General features: G+C 33.8%; 2 protein-coding genes across 5 annotated transcripts in view; one reads left to right on the forward strand and one right to left on the reverse strand.

Annotated features, from left to right (window-relative positions):
• On the reverse strand, nucleotides 1-10,504 carry LOC124218490 (methionine--tRNA ligase, mitochondrial-like). The gene is made up of 8 exons (XM_069135567.1): nucleotides 9,045-10,504; nucleotides 5,259-5,423; nucleotides 4,688-4,962; nucleotides 4,145-4,376; nucleotides 2,798-3,033; nucleotides 1,248-1,482; nucleotides 197-847; nucleotides 1-108 (listed from the first exon to the last, which is right to left on the reverse strand). Exons 1-7 carry the CDS (start codon nucleotides 9,943-9,945, stop codon nucleotides 279-281), a joined length of 2,613 nt encoding a protein of 870 aa, XP_068991668.1. The 5' UTR covers nucleotides 9,946-10,504; the 3' UTR covers nucleotides 1-108; nucleotides 197-278.
• LOC124224700 (casein kinase I) overlaps nucleotides 10,480-18,779 on the forward strand; it is a 17,493-nt gene continuing 9,193 nt past the window's right edge. For 3 of the 4 annotated variants that reach the window (XM_046636823.2, XM_046636824.2, XM_046636822.2), the window contains exons 1-3: nucleotides 10,480-10,872; nucleotides 16,266-16,375; nucleotides 18,312-18,534. In XM_046636823.2, coding sequence (XP_046492779.1) covers nucleotides 10,753-10,872; nucleotides 16,266-16,375; nucleotides 18,312-18,534 — 453 coding nt within the window. In that variant the 5' untranslated portion in view covers nucleotides 10,480-10,752. Of the gene's footprint in view, nucleotides 10,873-15,902; nucleotides 15,941-16,265; nucleotides 16,376-18,311; nucleotides 18,535-18,779 lie in introns of all 4 variants that reach the window. The other variant, XM_046636825.2, reaches the window with a different exon arrangement.

Genomic DNA, 18,779 nt, shown 5'->3' on the forward strand with positions numbered 1-18,779 from the left:
TACAATAAAAATGTATTTTTTATTTAACTATCCAAACATTCCATTTTCCAAATCATTCACACACTAACTTTTTACGGCATCGTGTTTCCCATCTGGTACCGTGTTTCTCTGAAACATGGAATAATTAGCATAACATTAGTAAATAAATTTCGTAAAATACTCTTGTATGTATAAAATTCATGATAATGTATACTACCAAAATGCAAGAAATTGTTGCACTCTGTAAATAGTATGAATATAAGACTTCCAGTTCATGTGAAGAACTGTAACAAGCACATTCACCCTTCTGAATTCATTATCCTCTTAAATAGTATGGGTTTATCAGTGGCCAATGTTCCTAAGTTCGATCCCTCATCACTGAGAAACGCTGGAACTGTCTCCTCCCATGTTCTCTTACTTTTAGGCACATTAAGTAGGTTTAATACGGTTTCACTTAATTTTGGTACAATAGGATATAAAATCAATCCGCATATTCTAATACTCTCCAAAGCCAATGATATAGTGCCCATCAATTTAGTCTTCGATTCATCATCAGTTTGCTTCCTAAGTATCCAAGGCTTGTGGTGTTCAACCATTTGATTGGCTAGGTGTAACGTAGTCATAACTGAGTCAACAACATGATGAAGGTTACATTTTTCATAGCTAATTTGTGCCTCTGTACGCAAAGACTGTAATGAGATCATCAGACTTTTGGCTGCTTCCGTTTGGAGCTCTTTCACATATATTGCTGGGTGCGGAATCTCCTTGCCAGGATTGATGATACTTCCCGTACATCGACTCAACAAATTTCCGAAAGTGTCTGCTAACTCAGAATTAACCACATTGATTGCTTTGGTTTTGCTATAATCTGTGGAATAAAGAGGTCAGTCAAACACTAAGAAATGATATTGACATTTTTTAATACTAGAAAGATCTTATCACACGAAGCTAAAACACTATTAAAGTAAATCATGATTTTATTAGATTAAGCAAGTTTGAAAGTCTAATTCAATTTCACAGTAGGCAGTATTTTTTTTTTTTTTTTGGAACTCTGCACTTTTAAACTTGAATAGATTAAACGATGTTCACGTAAATGTTGAAAAAGAACATGTGTCTGTAACTTTATTGTTTACATCGCAGTGAAGTCAATGGTTTCATGCCTCACTGCCTAATCATAATTGGTAACTGTTATGTCAAGAATTTCCAGGAAAATGATGCAAACCATCTTCCCGTAACAAACAAGTTAGTTAATTAATTGATATGCTTACTTGCATCACTATATGGTACGGCTTCTCTCAAGAGGAAATATCGTAGACCATCTGCTGTGAGAAAATCTGCCGCATCAAATGGTGAAATGACATTACCCTTTGATTTGGACATTTTCTGACTATCAACAGTCCAATGCGAGTGGCATAATATACTTCGCGGTGGTTCAAGACCTGCAGCCATCAAAAACGCTGGCCAATATACTCCATGGAATTTGAGAATATCTTTCCCAATGACCTTCAACAAATAAAATTTTAATTGGATAATGCAAGGAACTAACTATAACTATCTCAATCAACAATCAGCACCCACCTATAACTATATTACATCACATTTTTGGTAGTCTTTGCAAATATATATCTCACACAACTATTACAGAGTTTAGAATAAATAGGACTGGCCATTTAAATCAAAAGTTTGGAAAGGAGAAAATATACTTTTTGAAAAATCTCCAGCAATGTTATTTACTCCAATAATAATGAACAAAAATAAAACAATATTCCTACTATGTAATAGAAATGAATCTGACTAAATTTAAATGACACAAGCTGAGAATATAAACCATCTAGAAAAGGGTTTTATACTAAGAACGTTCGAAATGATTCAAACCCGGTGTTTTCGGTCCGATTTCAATATTTTTAGGCTGATTTTTCTAACTGGTGAGACCTCCACAAAGTGTCTGAATAATATTCAAGAAATCAGATATTACTGTACAGTTATAATACGTAAATATAATTGTTAATGAATATCTATTATTGTCCTTTACTCACACAAATCTATTTTTATGCATTCTGGAGATATCTATTTCTCAAGTTATTTCAAATGGTCCCTGGAATTCTCTGCGGTAAATAAAATAAGCTGAAAACATTCCAACAGAATCAAGAACACCAGTTTTTAGTCATTTTGAATGTTTTAATTGTGAAACCTTTTTTGCCTTGTACCTGCATGGGATGTTTGACTTCTTACACTCTAGAGCGTGTATGACATGGCCGATTCCTGAACCAGACGAAAGCTGTACAGCAACATACATTACCGCCGGCACGCTCTTGATATATATAACACACGTAACTAACGCTATCGGGCGTGATGAGAATAAAACTCTGCAGAGATGCTACTCGGTCAAGGGAACCAGGAATTATTTTCATTTCACTTCACTTCTCTTTGTTCAGCCGAATTCCCCATCACAGGTTTTGCGATAAATATGGTTAATAACTGATGCGGGTTGGCAGATCATAAATCGTACAAATGCTGCACGAGCCTAGCTTGTACTACAAACTTCACACTCGTCAGGAATAGCCAATTTCCCGTACTAACTGCAAAGTACATTATCCTCAAATTGTTGATATCTTAGATTGTATCATTCGAATTTGCTCATATTCAAATTTATCAAATAGTAGATATGTTCTTTCAGTTACGTTCACTGTCATTGGCGTAAATACCTACTGAAGATTTTTTGAGCTGCCTTTACTTTTTTTCTAAATTTGATTTAGACGGTGAGGATTATTCACCTTTGAAAGCAATTTTTGTCTTTAGTTTAACTTAGAACACTAACCTGCATTTCAGGAGGCCAAAATTTCTTATAACTTTTCTCAGGGTATCCAAGGGCTGTTAAATAATTTACCAAAGCATCTAACCACACATATATACTCTGTGATTCATCCTCAGGAACTGGAACACCCCATGGTGCCCTATTAATTGGCCTGGAAATACTAAGGTCTTCCAAACAAGCACCCTCTTCAATCCAGTCTGACAAAATCTTATGGAACTTTGCTGGTCGGACTACGCTATCTGGAAATTGTTGAAAAAGCCAATTCAAATTAATTATTGAACTGAGTTATACATGCTTGGAGAAATATCTCTAATGTAAGTTAAGACCATTAAGTTTTCTTAATTGGACATTGTGGTTAGAAATTATTCTCTCAAATTTCCTTGAAAAAAGATTGCAAGAAATATTTTTTACTCTCTATAATAACAGCTGACTCTCACTGAAATTCTTATATTTTACAAACCTTTTTATAAGAACAGGGCGTGAAACCATAATGTTAGAAAAAAAATCAAAGATAATAGAAAACTTTAGATAAATTAGTAAATAAAACTAGGCAGTTCTTTCCGATAAAAATACAATTCTAGGCTCCAAATCGTACCTACTGAATTAATTGATACAGTTGAAGACTGTTTCAAAATATTTATTTTGTAGTGTTAGCTTCCCACTTCATTACAAAAACGAACAGAGTTGAAATGTAACCAAACATTAGCGTGTAAATAAGTTAACTTTGTGTTATGTGAACTACATATAATATGTAATATTTTTCACAAATCAAGCTTTTGTTTATTACAAATTCCACTTAAATGAAAAGTGCACAGAATACGATTTCTCTAGTTTCCTCGCCTTTCCTTTCCTTATTCCAGGGGAAAACTAGGTTGAATTTCTGTACTCGACGCATAATTTTTCTATGGGTCGGGTTTACCATTAGTTAGCGTATTCAAAATCAAGATTCCATTACTTTCTTCAATGACTGGAGCAAAAAAAGTAAACTTTTCGAAAACAGTAGCGAATGGTAAGTGATCAAAAAAACAGTAAATTAAAGTGAAAAAAGTAAACCACTAGGAGCTCTGTGAAAATAATTTGAAATAAAGTTCAAATCGATATTATCAGACTTTTACGTACAAAATCCTGATTTTTACATGGTGGAAAAAGAGTAAAAAAATAAGATTTTGAAGAAAGTTAGCCAACAATTTTAGTTACTTTCTAAGAAAACTCTGTAATTTCCTGACTTTTTCCAAGCATAGAAGAAACGTCTGACAGAATTAACAAATTTTTGCAAACAACTTGCCAATGTATAGATAAGTTCGAACAAGATATTTTCTCTCTGCTGTTGTTAATATTTTTTTGTCATACCATCCTGGAGCCAATGTTTCAAATCGTCTTGAAATGCACTGAGCCCAAACTTGTAATTATCTTCCTCAACCCATTCGACTGGATGGCTAGACTCAATTGAGACTTTTATAGTTTTCCCTTCACTATCTTTGATATCTTTTAATTGCAAGGTAGTTAAAAATGCTTCATCTGCTACACAATACCACCCTGAGTATTTTCCAGAATAAATGTGGCCATTCTCCTTCAACACGTTCTAAAATGTGAGAAGCACATTAAATAAATTTCAATCTTAGTCTTGACGGGTTGCCACTATTCTCTTATTATAAAAGTTCTTTATAAAATTACTGTTTCAAAAATTTCCAATGTAAGATCTGTATTTTCCATGAACATATTAGTCTTACCCACAATATCATTATCATAAAAATAATAGCTTTGTCTTGATATTTGAGATTGATATATCTATCTATATTTGTATGCATTCCAGAACGTTGAGCACAGATTATATAATTGATCATGATGATCATGAATTGAACGTGATCGTGAATAAAACAAGAAGCTTTCTACCCAAAAATGATGTAAAGCTTTTGAATGACGTGGCTCTGTCGTTCTGATGTATTGTGTATAACCAACGTCGAATGAGTGGCACATATCTTTAAAATGCTGCGATATCTGTTTACAATATTGTTCAGTAGGAAGTTTTGACGCCTCAGCAGCTCGCATTACTTTATTTCCATGCTCATCTGTGCCAGTACTTAGCTGCACAGAGTACCCAAGCATCGACTTATATCTGGCCAACGAGTCGGCTAATATAGCACTGTAAAGGTGGCCTATGTGAGGTCCTGGAAAAATGGCAAGTATTAGTAATGTAAGCTTTAAATACATGTATGTATGAACAATTGAGCTTGACTCTATTTAAAACATGCTTACACCGATATTGAAACATGCAGTTGTTTGATATAGCGTGAATAATTATTGTAAGCAGTTATAGATCATCAATGCAAGATAAGTTCCAATTGTCGGCAAATAATTTTTTTGCAAAAAACTGTTATTTTTAAATGTTCAAAATTTGCATAGAATCGCATTTTAAACCTGGCACTTCTAACATATACAAAGACGAGAGGTTATGTAACCTTACCGGCATTTACGTAGAATATTGGTGTTGTCACGTAAAAGTTCGATGAGGTTACTTTCGAATAATGTCTGTTTAATCTTTGCTTCCATGTTTTATTCAAATTAAGTACTAATAATTTTTGTATCAACGGACTCGTCATTTTCTCACACTTTAAGTTTACGTGAGTTTACGCCGTTTACGAAAAATCTTTAGGCTGGGTTTACATAGTGCGAGGCTGCCCCCTGGCACTCACTACTGCTCGTATGCTAAAAAATTGTGCGCGTCGTGTCCCCATTTTTTAGTTCCTCTACGTGGCGCTAGTAGACATCTGACACGCTCGCTGCCCTCGCTGACCGCGCGCAAGGTCGTCAGGTAACTACTAGCGCCACTAGTGGTCGAAATTGGCGGCAGAATCGAGGGACATTTTGCGAACCACTTTTCACAGCGTGTGTCAGGGGGCTGGTGCGGGGTGAGTATGACACATGCACTGAAATGTATAGTGGGTGTATTCCGCCAGGGAACTGTGGCAGTCCAGTAATAGTATATTTTGAATTTTCTAACTAGTGGTTGGTACTATTTACTGGTCATTTACACTAGGACCTCGATAATTACAACTGCGATAACTGCAACAATACCCACTATGCGACCCATATCGATCGATGTGGCGCGTGGTGGGAGAGTGCCGGCCTCAAACCGGTAGTCTCGTAGCACGATTTTTAAAATAAGGGCGCATTCCGGGGCTCCTCAGAGGTTACGTGTATGTAGAACTCGTTGTTATTCTCGGTTTTTTCGAGGGACAAAGGTGCAATTTGCAAAGGTGCAATTTCATCGCTCCAATTTTCGCTAATATTTTCCGATATATATAGGAATATATATATACATGTTCGTATATGTATATGCAGGAAGGCGCTAATCGTGACACCCGACCTTAGTACGGCACTGTTAGTGACTATGTGCGCATTGTAAGCATGGGCGGGGCTTGCGCACCTTCGATTTCTGCAAGTGTGACGCGTTTCCGGTCCCACGCGGTTGCAATTATTGAGGTCCTAGTGTACTGCCAAAGGCCGTATTCGTAAATTGACTGACAGGACTCAAAATTCCCTAGGACAGAGTCGGAGCTATTCACGAACTTGGAAGCGCAAAAGAGATGAAAGATTGCTGACAGTACTGTCAGTTAATTTTCGAACACGGCTCAGTGTTCCACCGCGCTGGACACATTAACAGTGACGGATTTGATCTTCAATTTCGGGTGAGAATTAAAATAAAAATTAAAATAGGTTTAACACAGAAATTTAAAATTGTAAATGAAGATAATGATTATATTTGAATTATAAAAGATTACAATAAATTATGTTTATTTAGGATTTGTTCGAGAGGCTATTCTAACGACAATTAACACTCGTTTACTGTCCAGCACGGTGGAACACTTTGGCAGTAAAGGACCAGTAAATACCACCAACCGCTAGTTAGAAAATTCAAAATATACTATTACTGGACTGCCACAGTTCCCTGGCGGAATACACCCCCAGTATCAAAATGCCTGAAATATACTATGCACTAGATTTCATGCATTTCGATTGGTTACCGGTGAACCGCGTGACCGCGCCTATGAAAACTCACCCTTAGGCTGAGTTTTTATCGTAAACTTATAAAGATAGACTGAGCACTTTTATGAGCCGCTTGAAGCAAACATTTGAAGGACAGAAATATGCCGGGAGTACTCCTTTCTCTCTCTGACGAAATTTGTGGCGGGGATCGTGGCGGTAGAGGAGAATGAGGCGAAATTATTCGCCTACATCTATAGCTGTTCCACTTCCCATGCTCCGTTGTCTCCCACCATGACGCTGATTGAAAAGAGAGAGCAGTACTCTCGGTATATCTCTGTCTTTTATATGTAATTGTCAGTGCCTCTTATAGGAGCGCTCAGTCTATCTTTATAAGTCTATGGTTTTTATACATTTTTAAGGCATTATCGCAGCGTTGACTGAAGATATAGATATACATATATATATAGGTATAGGTATACCTATTTGCTTGTAGTAACTTCAGGTAAAATCGGAAAAATTTTGGTGGATTTTGAGGGTGGAAAATTTTTAAAGTTCTAAGCGGTCTATCACTGAATTATGATATAAATTTTAAATAATAGTATTAAGCTACAATTACCGACTCATTCATAAACAACCAACAAATCCACGATATTGTAGTTTGAAAAAAACTTTATGCTAGAAAAGGTATTACAAAAATGTAAAATGGTATAATTTCTGAAAGCTCGTGAGTATTCTATTGAAGGAAGCTTGTAAATCTTGTCATGAAGTTAGACGATTTCAAAATTTTTCATCTGCTTCTCTTGAAGTGAAAAAGTCATTATGCTTTCATCACTTTTCTAGTGATTATCATTATTAGAATTAGTAATTTCAAGTAAATTATTCTTACAGAAAATCTTTAACAGCAAAAGATAAAAGTCTTATCATTTCACTTTTAAGCATATTCTTCTGTACTCTAATACTTATTTTAATCATTTTAAAGAGTTAATACAATGATGTCAATAAAAATAGATGATGAACATTGTTTTGAATACCTTAATTACTTCATGATCTGTTAATATGCTATAGACCCCATTGCGAATTGTTGGATTCATCTGTCAATCTAAGTTTCGGCATTTCATAGTCGAAACTAGTCCAAATAAGTTTATTAATTCTCAAAACTTACAAATTTCCATAGATCAAGTAATATGGAAATAACTGTCGTAACGAATACCGGAAGACGCCGGAGTAAAATCAAATGGATGTCATTTAAATGATTGTGATATTGAATTATTAAAAAAAAAATAATAAATAACAATTGAAAATAATCTAAAAGATAACAGATACGAGATAAATGTGTAGGGGTATCTTACCCCTCTGATGTAACTTTTTGGGCATACTTAAAAGCATGATTCTATTTGTTTCATTCTTCAAGTTGTAATCGATTGAATGAAAACATAAGTAGTAGTTTCCAGATTACTGTGATTTTGTGAATTTGCATGCCTACAACTTTTGTAAATAATCAAAGTGTCATTAACATTTCCTTATGTTCTTCCAATAAGATTGTGTTTAAAAAGCTAAACAGGTCACTTTGACATCGTTGAAGTTATCATCAAAAATTGCCGGACAATTCTAATGCAACTAAACAATCCAATATCATGTGGCTTTGTTACTGGTAGGACATTGATATTCAAAACATTAACTTGAAGAAATAGAAAAATAAATTTATTTTCCACAAATGTAGTACTAATTTGCAAGGGTTGCAACTGTAAAACAAGTACATTTTGATTCATTGAAATTGTGTAGTTTCCTGTAGTTCCCACAGGTTTAAAGGTGAAAAGTAGATTGTTTTAAATATCACATTGAGCCAACAATTTGACGTAAGCCTCATGTATTGGTTCCTTATACTATTTTCCTATTTACTAGGTACTTCTAGTAGTTGGAAAATCAAAACGTCTGTGATTATTGAAAAAAATGTTCGCTGACATCATTTTTAAAAAGAAATTGTAAAGGGTTGCTGAAAAATATTTTGTACGAAAAAGGTTTTGTACAAAGAAAATCCAGTTTAGATACCTGTGTATCATCAAAATTATTAGGAGTCAGAGCAACTTGTCTACTTATTTCATGAAGTTAAGCATTGTTCATAAAAATAACACAATTAGTAATCCCAAACCTAATTTCACGGTTGTATAACAATCTCCACATGTAACAGACAGCATAATTTTATTCAACTATATATGTTACCAAATTATATACAAAATAAATATAAACCTGTACAGTTTCTAACTAGTATTAACTGCTTCAGAGGTGGGAACAAGCGAAATCGTTTCTAAATTTGCTATTAAATCCATATGCTTGAAATCGTCAGGTTTCTTAGTGAATTTTTCCAACATTCTTAGCCGATCAGAATCATCGGTAGCATAATACAGCTGCAATTCATTTACCAAGCACTGAGCTTCTTGGACGTTTATTGATTTTGTGTCAAATTCTCCTCTCATCAACACTAGATCTTTTGTCTCTGCAAGTTCGGCGTAATGCGTCATTGAGAGACACTCTGGAGCATTTTCTTTGTGAACTTGATACCATAATAACGGAGTCATGTGTATCTCGGTATCGTAAAATTGAGAAAGGATAAATTCGTACCCTTCTGAACGAGGCAAGGGGAGCAAAAATGTAGGATATTCTTTCCCGCGCTCAAAGAGTTTCTTGTATTGTTGCGCAGACATCGCTCCCGATATGCAGTCTTTTTGTCTGTGATATTCCTGCCATATTTGAATAATCTCGTCTCTGCTTTTTCCCTCTATCAGTTCAACCTTCATAACATCATTAAGACGAGCATCTTTTTTTTGCAAGCCAACATTGATGCCTGGTAGAGACGGTTTTGCCTGAGAAGCTTGCTGAAACTTTCGCGCTTGCTCACGTTTTTCTTTATCGACTCGTAACTTCTTCTCTTTCTCCGCAATTTTTTTCAGAAATTCTTCGGGGCTTGTTTCTTGCAGCTTAGATATTTTCTCGGCATACTTTTCAAAATAGGGATTCGTCTTCAACTCGTCTAAAGCCTTTTCTAGCTTTCGTTCAGAAGTCATGATCGATCTTCTCGACCCCCTTGCTGATTCTTTAATCGTGATATTCCTTGCGACACCGGTCAGAGTCAGCCTTCGTCCCGCGCGAAACAGAACTAATGCCATTTATCGTCATAAATTTCAATTCACAACCACCTACCAATTGCGCAACCACGATTTATAGTTTAAAAATTACGAAGCGGCTACCTGTTTCGCACACCACGAATCGCCATATTGTAACGGGGACTACCGCGCATCGTTTACCTTCTTTGTTATCAGTGACTGATTAGTTTTTCTGCAGAAATATTCCTCTAGAATCGTATCATAATTATAAAATAACATTAACTTTCTGATTTCGAACTACGAGAACATCTCAGATTTGAATTGTTAGTTGTCAGTTGTTTTTAAAATTTATTGATTGACCTTGTCAGTACGATCATTGCGAAGTCAAGCGTGCAACCAAATTTATAATAACTTTAGGTATTTGATTAAATAAAACCTCTTCAGGTCATATACCCGATGTAAAAACAACGTCAGAAGTATTTTATTGACGATTTTGGTCTGACTAAATGGTTAATCACGTTGTTTTCATTCATATAGTCATTCGTTTGACGGAGTAACTGTTATTCCATTTCCCAGAATGCATCGTTTCCGCAACGTCAGTAATCAGTTGTGACTGTCGAGCGAAGGGAAAATGTCGGCACGTTGGGGGCTGCTGTGCCACTAGTGACTGTCGCCTCCATTTCCCGTTAATTTCCTATTATTAGTCATTATTTTGAACTCTTTAGTTACTTCGTGAAACCTTCCTTATTCAGAAAATTTTCTGTACGAACATTTATCAACCAACTGGACGCGGGACGGTATTATTTCTGTGGCGTTTTGTGCGTCTTCGTCGCGTCGTCGTCGTTGTGTGGTAACTAAAAAGAGTCCAACATGTCGCTCGCCAACACAAAGATTGAATTTATCGTGGGTGCAAAATATCGGCTGATGAGGAAAATTGGATCCGGATCATTCGGTGATATTTATCTCGGGATCAACATCTCAAATGGCGAAGTAAGACACTAGTAAAAAAAAAAACCATTTTACGTTAAACTCTCCTCTGTCAAAATTCCCAGTTAAACTTTCCGTTCCCCGCTCGGTCATCGCAACAACAAAAACCCGACACTCACCGTTATGTCATGACAGAACCAGAGAGATAATCCACTAATCCACCTGTATCAAAACTCACTTTACCATTTGGTCACCATTTTTTATTGTCAAACCTAATGCGCGACCTTGTTTGTTGCTAAGACTGTAGATGAAAAAAAAATCAAGCAATAGATGGTTGTAGATGACGGGATTGACTAATAGCATTTTCTACGATTCGCTAAAGTAGGTTACAGGCTGTACAGTTATCAGGAAGAGTGACGTGATACCTCCTTGCACTGTTACCATAAGCAAATAAGATAGACATTATTTTAACGGTGATCGTGAAAATCAATTTCCGAACTAAAACTCCGTCCTTGACGTCCGACCTCAAATTGAATAAAAATTTTCACCTGAATTACCACGTAATTTCCGTTATTTGTAATCATCTTGCTGGTCTGGTATGCCAAATAAAGTTGACTAATTTTCACGATCAATGACGAAATTAGGAATCCACAATATTGCAAGTAGGTAGAGAAGAGAATTCTGAATAGGGTACAACCCTGCACAAAACACACAAAATGAAACACTCATATTTGTAATGGTCAAATATCCATTTGCAATTCTTTCGCTAAAGCATGTCATTCGTTGTAGTATTAAGGCATCAGATACACTTGAAAATTTTATAACAAATGTATTTCCAACCTTATATTTACTTTCAATTATACGGGATAAAGTAATCAGCAACCTACTCAGAATGTGAAAGCAATTTATAAATGCAGCAGCAGTAGGATTGATTCTGTAAAAATGTGTTGAAGTTCACGAAACGTTATACGCAAAAGTAACGATAAGCAAGGTCAATGGTATTTATGTAAGCGTTAATTCATACACCAAAAATCAACTAGCAATTTCAGAAAAAAATTGCATTTGAAATATATATCATTCTAGTTTTTCAGTCTTACCATTTTGCAAAAATCGTACCAAATTGCTGTACTGACAGGAATTTTTCTGTCAATTAGCTTACAAATTTCAACTTCAATGTCAGCAATTTATAGATCAAATAAAATGAATACTTATAAATAGACAAAGGTTGCATTGTGTTTGCTTGTTCCTCTGACAAATTGCATCAGCTGATAGTATGTATAATTATGTATACGTCAAAACTGCGGATATATTTTTGAAAATTTATTGGATTTTTTCTGGATTTCTGTAAATAAGAGCATGCTCACACAAATACCACATCAAAATATCAAATATGAGTATTATCATGATGGAGTCACAATGATAATGGATATGAATTGGTATAATTAGGGAAAAATTGACACACAACAAGGTTAAATTCAATTCACATAAAAGTTTGTATTATATTTTGTTCGATAATACTTTAGGATCTTATTGATTAAACTTTTAACAAATATTGCAATAGAAAAAAAAAAAAAAACTTTGAAACACATTAAGGTAGTTGTCGTGAAAAACGCGTACAGTCAGAAAATTCTGAAATTTTGTATATTTATTAACGACATGATAATACAATCACTCTTAATATTTGAAGTCGATTGGCCCTTTCTAACTCGAGATACACTTAATTAAAAATCAGTTCATTAACATGGAGAGTATAGGCACAACATAGTGCTTGTACCAATTTATCAGTCTTAATAAAAAACTAACTGTCAGAAATTTTCAAAAAACTAACAGTCACTTAATGTTCGTGTTCTGAATTTTTAGAAAAAATGAAATAAAATATCGTCCGTCTCATTGTCAATAAATAATAATGTAAAGTTTAACAGTTTATGACAAAGTATACGTCCTAGCTAGTTGGACAGAAACAACTTGTCAACGCTATACGTGAGTATGGATATTATTTGCGCGGTAAATTCAAACGGACGGAGGGACAAATGGATATACAATAATATTTTCAGTACTCATATATTTATTGCTGATAAAATATTTAAAATTTTAACTTATACAAGAATAATTTCAACACAATCTTTGTATTAAATATAAAGGAAACACAGGATACAATAATACAGAAGCATCTGAAAATTAAACTTGTAAATATTATTAATAAATGATATAAATATAACGCGACATAAAAATTTCCTTTAATCATATGTGTTTTTTATATTTTAAAAAATGAACATTTTTGTAATTATATACTTATCCGTAGTGACTTTTTCTAGACAAGAAAGAAATTAAATATTAAATAAAATTTAACGTGAAACTCACATAGTCATTACAAATAAAATATACTGTATATTTTTGGTAACACAATAAAGAATATTAATATAATCTTTGTGTTAAACTTAAATTAAACACAGCATATAACACAACTGAAGTTTTTTAAACTCAGATGATATAAATAATAAATGAAAGAAATATTACGTGAGTTACATATATTGCACTTGATCACATATATTTTCGGACTTAAAGTAGGTTAGGATTTGCGCAATTCATTACAGAAACGTTCACAATAAAAGAAAAACATACCGAATACAACTTTTGTGTTGAGATCCGAGTGTTTGCCACTGTCTTCGGTAACATGAACTTTACCTGTTTCAACTATATTTAATATACAACACTTCTTACATTGTATAAAAAACGTGGAATGAAGACCTGAACGGATTTCTTTTTTTATTCTCTTTAAAGATAACGTTTCATGACAAACTTTGCACTCTAAATTATCTTCAATTTCATCGACGTCAATTATACGTTTCCCAACTTTCACGTTAGAATCATCCTCAGTTTCATTTTCCACTTGTGATTCCATTTTTCGTATTCGGCCTTTATCAATTGATTTAATCAGTCGTAGACGTTTATCTAACACTTTTTTTTAATAAAACTTCCTTTATATCTTAAATTTTCTGACATTATTTCACTTATTGTAGACGCAGTTAAAAACATAAACACAAATCACTGAATCTACGTATCAATCTATACTGTACATAGACTTAGTCTCCAATATATCAAGACTGTTGGGGACTAAGTAACGTTGCCGGATTGCAATGTATAAAAATGTTTAAGAGCATTGGTGTATACGTGCATATAAGTACTGTGTGGGTAACGTCTCCATGGGTAAAGTCTTACACGAAAATTATAGCACATTCTGCTACAAGCTCGTGTGCTCTCTAACCGCGCGCATGATACAACACTTTCTTACAATATTGTACCACGACAACTACCTTAACTTGATATTTTGACACAGTCCAAATTATTATTGAGTGTGAAATTCAGTAGGATAGGGAAAAAAATAAGAAACTTTCAACAACTTTGAAACTGATGTCTATGCGTGAGTCCTTTTCAATTCATCTTTATCTGCAAACCTAATTCAGAAATAAGTATCGTATTAGTTAGTAAAGTTATTATGACGATTTCATGCTTAGGAAAAACCGTTATTTCGCGATTTTGGAATTGTCTGAAATTCAGTAAATTGTCATAAAACGAAACACACGCATATTTCAAAATCTCAGTTTATTCAAAATGATTGTAATATTAAGAAAGTAGTGAGCTTTTCTCTAATATTTCATTGCGATAACGTTACTAACTTCAATCTTGTGAATAAGTAGCAGAGTAATGAAAAATTTTTGCAAAAATCACGAAAACTGCTCGAAATTCATGCCCACAAATGTGAATGTTCCTTACTTAATTAATAACGACTTTGTTTCAGGTGTACTAACTGTACAATGAAAATATTTACATCTTTTATTCTACCTCAGAACAAGTTGTTAAAAGCCATTCAATTCATAGCGATAAAAGATTTGAAAAATTGCTAACAGTCAGGGAGTTTTGTGTGTTAACCAAAAGTAGAATATTATGCTTAAGCATAAAGAAATCACACTTGCCAGTTTTTGAGCCGAGATTCAATATCCCATAATTATCATCAAACTTTTACTAATAATTATGTGTTATGTGTTGTGTTAGAATCATCGAATACTATTTATAATGATAATTGATTTGAGTAGCAGGAAATAACAATTTATAATATTTACAAAAGTGTAGATCGTCCTTTCGTTATATGATATAAAAAATCTTTCCATACTAATACTAGTGTCTGAAAGATGATAATAACCATGGTTAAGTAATAAATATAGGGAAGAGTGGGTAAAATGGGCCTCGTTTACAATTAAATAGGATTTCAAAAAATGTCAATAACGCTTGAAATGTATTTTTAGTCCAGAGATAAAGGAATTTTGTTCTCGAAATTGGTCTAACGTTATTCCTTCCTCAAAGGGCTCAATTTTTCCCCTCCCATCAATATAATAACATTAACCGAAGAAAAGAGTACTTATACTATAACTTTGCTACCTGAAACTGCAGTTTCAGAGTGGTACAAAATGGATGAGGTTGATGTTAGCTGAGATATTTGTAAAGATATATTTTTTAGGAAAATTGACTGTTATTTCGCAATCTTCAGACTGTTTGAAATTTAGTAAACTGTATAATATAGCATGAAGAATCTCATATTTTGCTTCAAAATTGTTTTTAAAATTGAAAAATGGTATTTTCTATTGCAATCTTTCCTTACTTTAACATTATTAACTGCAAACTCATGAAAATGGTGACTGTTATGGGGAACAGCAGATCGTTATCTGGTGATTAGTCCTAGTATTAAATTCTAATTTATAATCCCCGGATAAACTCTACACCCTTACACCTTTTAAAACCCACAATTCATGTTCTTTTTCTGACATTCATAAGTTTTGAGGTATTGTTTGGACAATAATTTTTTGATTCCTAAAATCGTGATAATCAATATCGGCCAATTCTTGGTTTCTAAAATCCATTGGAATTTATTGTTTCCATGTCACGGTGATGCAATAATGAGGCTAGAATTTTATTCGCTTGTTATTTTTCACTGTGTGACAAAAATCGTCATAAAAATATATGGTCAGTTTAAAAATCTATCGAAGTATTTATTCTTAGAAGAAATCTGGGGATAACATTTTTTCTCCACTGCTTAGATTCCACTTGAACAAGCAGCAGACTGGTGCAAGAAATTGTACGTATATTTTTTCAAAACTTAAACCAGTCTAAGATTAACCTGCCTATAAATGAGGGAATGGTCAAGATATATATATATATATATATATCGAGTAGAGAAAAATATGAATAACAACTATGCTGCAAGTTATTGCCTCGTGAGGCTAATTCTGTAGCACCTGAATATGACATTTTTTTGATATACTGTCAATTATATTTATTGAACGATGAATGGTGCTGGCTCAGGCTTTTCATCTTGTTCATATATTTATTATTACATTAGCTTTCCCAATTAAAACTTGTGACATTAACAACTCATGTACTATTTTATAACTCTGCTATAGGAAGTTGCAGTGAAACTGGAAAATATGCGAGCGCGCCACCCGCAGCTCCTCTACGAATCCAAATTATACAAAATCTTACACGGAGGAATCGGAATACCTCACATACGATGGTAATTATTATACTAGATTCAAACTTATGCATAATAAGTGTAAACTTATTAATCAGTATTAAGAAAAACGAGTTGAAAACATAGTCGTCGCTTACAGTAAAACATAGTACCTTTTTATGGAAGGATTTCTTACAAACCAGGAAAAACAAAACAAAATTGGGGGATATTAAAATTTTGAGACATTTCCAAATGATTGCAATACGATGCAAAATATTTTCTACCCAATCAATGTTAGGCGCTAAAATAAATTCATGCTACAAGGTGTTCAGTGGTTAAAAAAAGCCTACATACGTGAAACAGAAGTGGAATGTACATTCATACAACTGTAAAATTAATTATAGTCTGATTTGCATGCATAAAGTATTTATTAGGCATAAATGGAAGCCAGTCTACGAATGAGCAAAAAAACCCATTTCAAAGTTTTTACAATTTACGAATGATTAAAATAAAATGTTGATTTCTTTGCTGTATAAAGGGTCCATGTCGATTTTAAAATCTTAGACTTGTCAAGGAATTCTAAACTGTTCAGTTACTGGACACCTTGTGTTGCAATTTAGTGATAATTCACTTTACTATTAATGAAATTCATTACATGATCAGAAATATAATGCCGAAATTTTTTTAAGTAGATATTAATTGGTATTAGGAAGTTCGTAACGTTACTATAACTATACATTTTTAGCAAAACTTATTACTTTGCAAATTCAGGATTTTATGAAATTCACTAAAATGCAATACAGCAGCATAAACAATATAGAGCATTACTTCGTTCATCCAACCTAATATCCAGAGAGCGGAGCTTTAATCAATCGAAAACCTGATGAACAAGGTTCTACTGTACTCATATGTTGTAAATTTAACTCCTCACTTCCAAGATATTTTATAGTTACAAACTGCTGGTTTTTCGTCCAAAGTTTTGCTGTGCTAACGTTACTAACTTCATCCTTTACATTTTATTTAACTCTTCACAGTCAGATTAACAAATTATTTCACAGTAGCCACACTGGATCGAGTACCCAATCAGTTTGGAAAAATGATTGTGAGATAACTATCCGTCCGATGTGAATCAAAGAGTTACAGAACATGCCTTGAACATTCTAGACTGTGGACGAAAATTCGGTTCATAAGAAATCAAATTGCATTATGTTAAAAAATATTCATAGAGGAGAAAATGCTCCAAAAAGACACTTTCACTCAAAAAATCATATCTTTGTCAATTTATTATATTATCAACTAAAACTTGGAGGTGATACCCCTTACATGTGATACTTGTGAGAAAAAAAAAGTAGTGGCATAGTGCACGTTCCAAAAAAGCTTTTTCCTGCGCGCGATGCTGCTTGATCGGCTGTCTGGTCAACACTGACACTTCATTGATGATTCAAATAACTAACAGCTCGTACTTATAGGGGATAGTTCTAACCCCCGGTATATAGCTACTGAAGTCTCATTTGAAGCCAAAGACCATTAGATACTTAGATGAAGCTGAAGGTAGCAGCCAGAGTTAGCAGCGAAATGTGTTAAACTTTTTGGAAATAGAAAAATGCAGTTTAATTTTATCCTCATTATTCTATCAAAGTATTTAGGGTTCAAGATATTTCACAAAATTTTGATTTTCAGCCTCGACTAACTAATTCGAATGAACATTAGAACGTTTGACTGCTAATTCTGGCTGCCAGCTTCAACTTCGTGATATTTAAGCCGAAAGTTGATAGATGCGTCGATTCTACTCAGTGTGAATACAATAGCTTAAATAATGAAATACCCTTGTGTTACAATTTTCTAGCTGTCACAAACTGTATAACAATCCTTAGAACATAAATCCATTTTAAAAAATGTATATTTCTAGTTCTCGAAGCGTTTTCCAGTTGACAAGATGATTTTCTAATTGTGGCACTTTTTGAAAACTTTGTAAAATCAAACACTCTTGCTATTCCAGGTATGGCCAGGAACGTGAATATAATGTGCTTGTTATGGATTTGTTGGGACCTTCCTTAGAAGATCTCTTTACATTCTGTTCGCGAAGGTTTACGATAAAAACAGTATTGATGCTGGCTGACCAAATGATTGGACGAATTGAATTCGTCCATTGCAAACATTTTATTCATAGAGATATAAAGCCAGACAACTTTTTAATGGGAATCGGGCGCCACTGCAATAAGGTGAGTCAAAAAAACAAAGTCACTAGGCGTGTAATGGTATATCTCTAAATACTAGTACATGCTTATACTGGTACCAAGGCTTAAATACCTGGTTATTCAGATGTAGCGTCGGTACGTGAAATACTTGTCGTTTTTTGTATACAAATGTTTGTTTGATCAATAAATGCATTAGCGTTCCGAAACAAAATCTAATTTAAATTCAGCATGCTGCAGTCTTATATTTTGCACATCTTTTTATCACTATT

The sequence above is a fragment of the Neodiprion pinetum genome, chromosome 1 (assembly GCF_021155775.2).
Source record: "Neodiprion pinetum isolate iyNeoPine1 chromosome 1, iyNeoPine1.2, whole genome shotgun sequence".
NCBI lineage: Eukaryota > Metazoa > Arthropoda > Insecta > Hymenoptera > Diprionidae > Neodiprion > Neodiprion pinetum.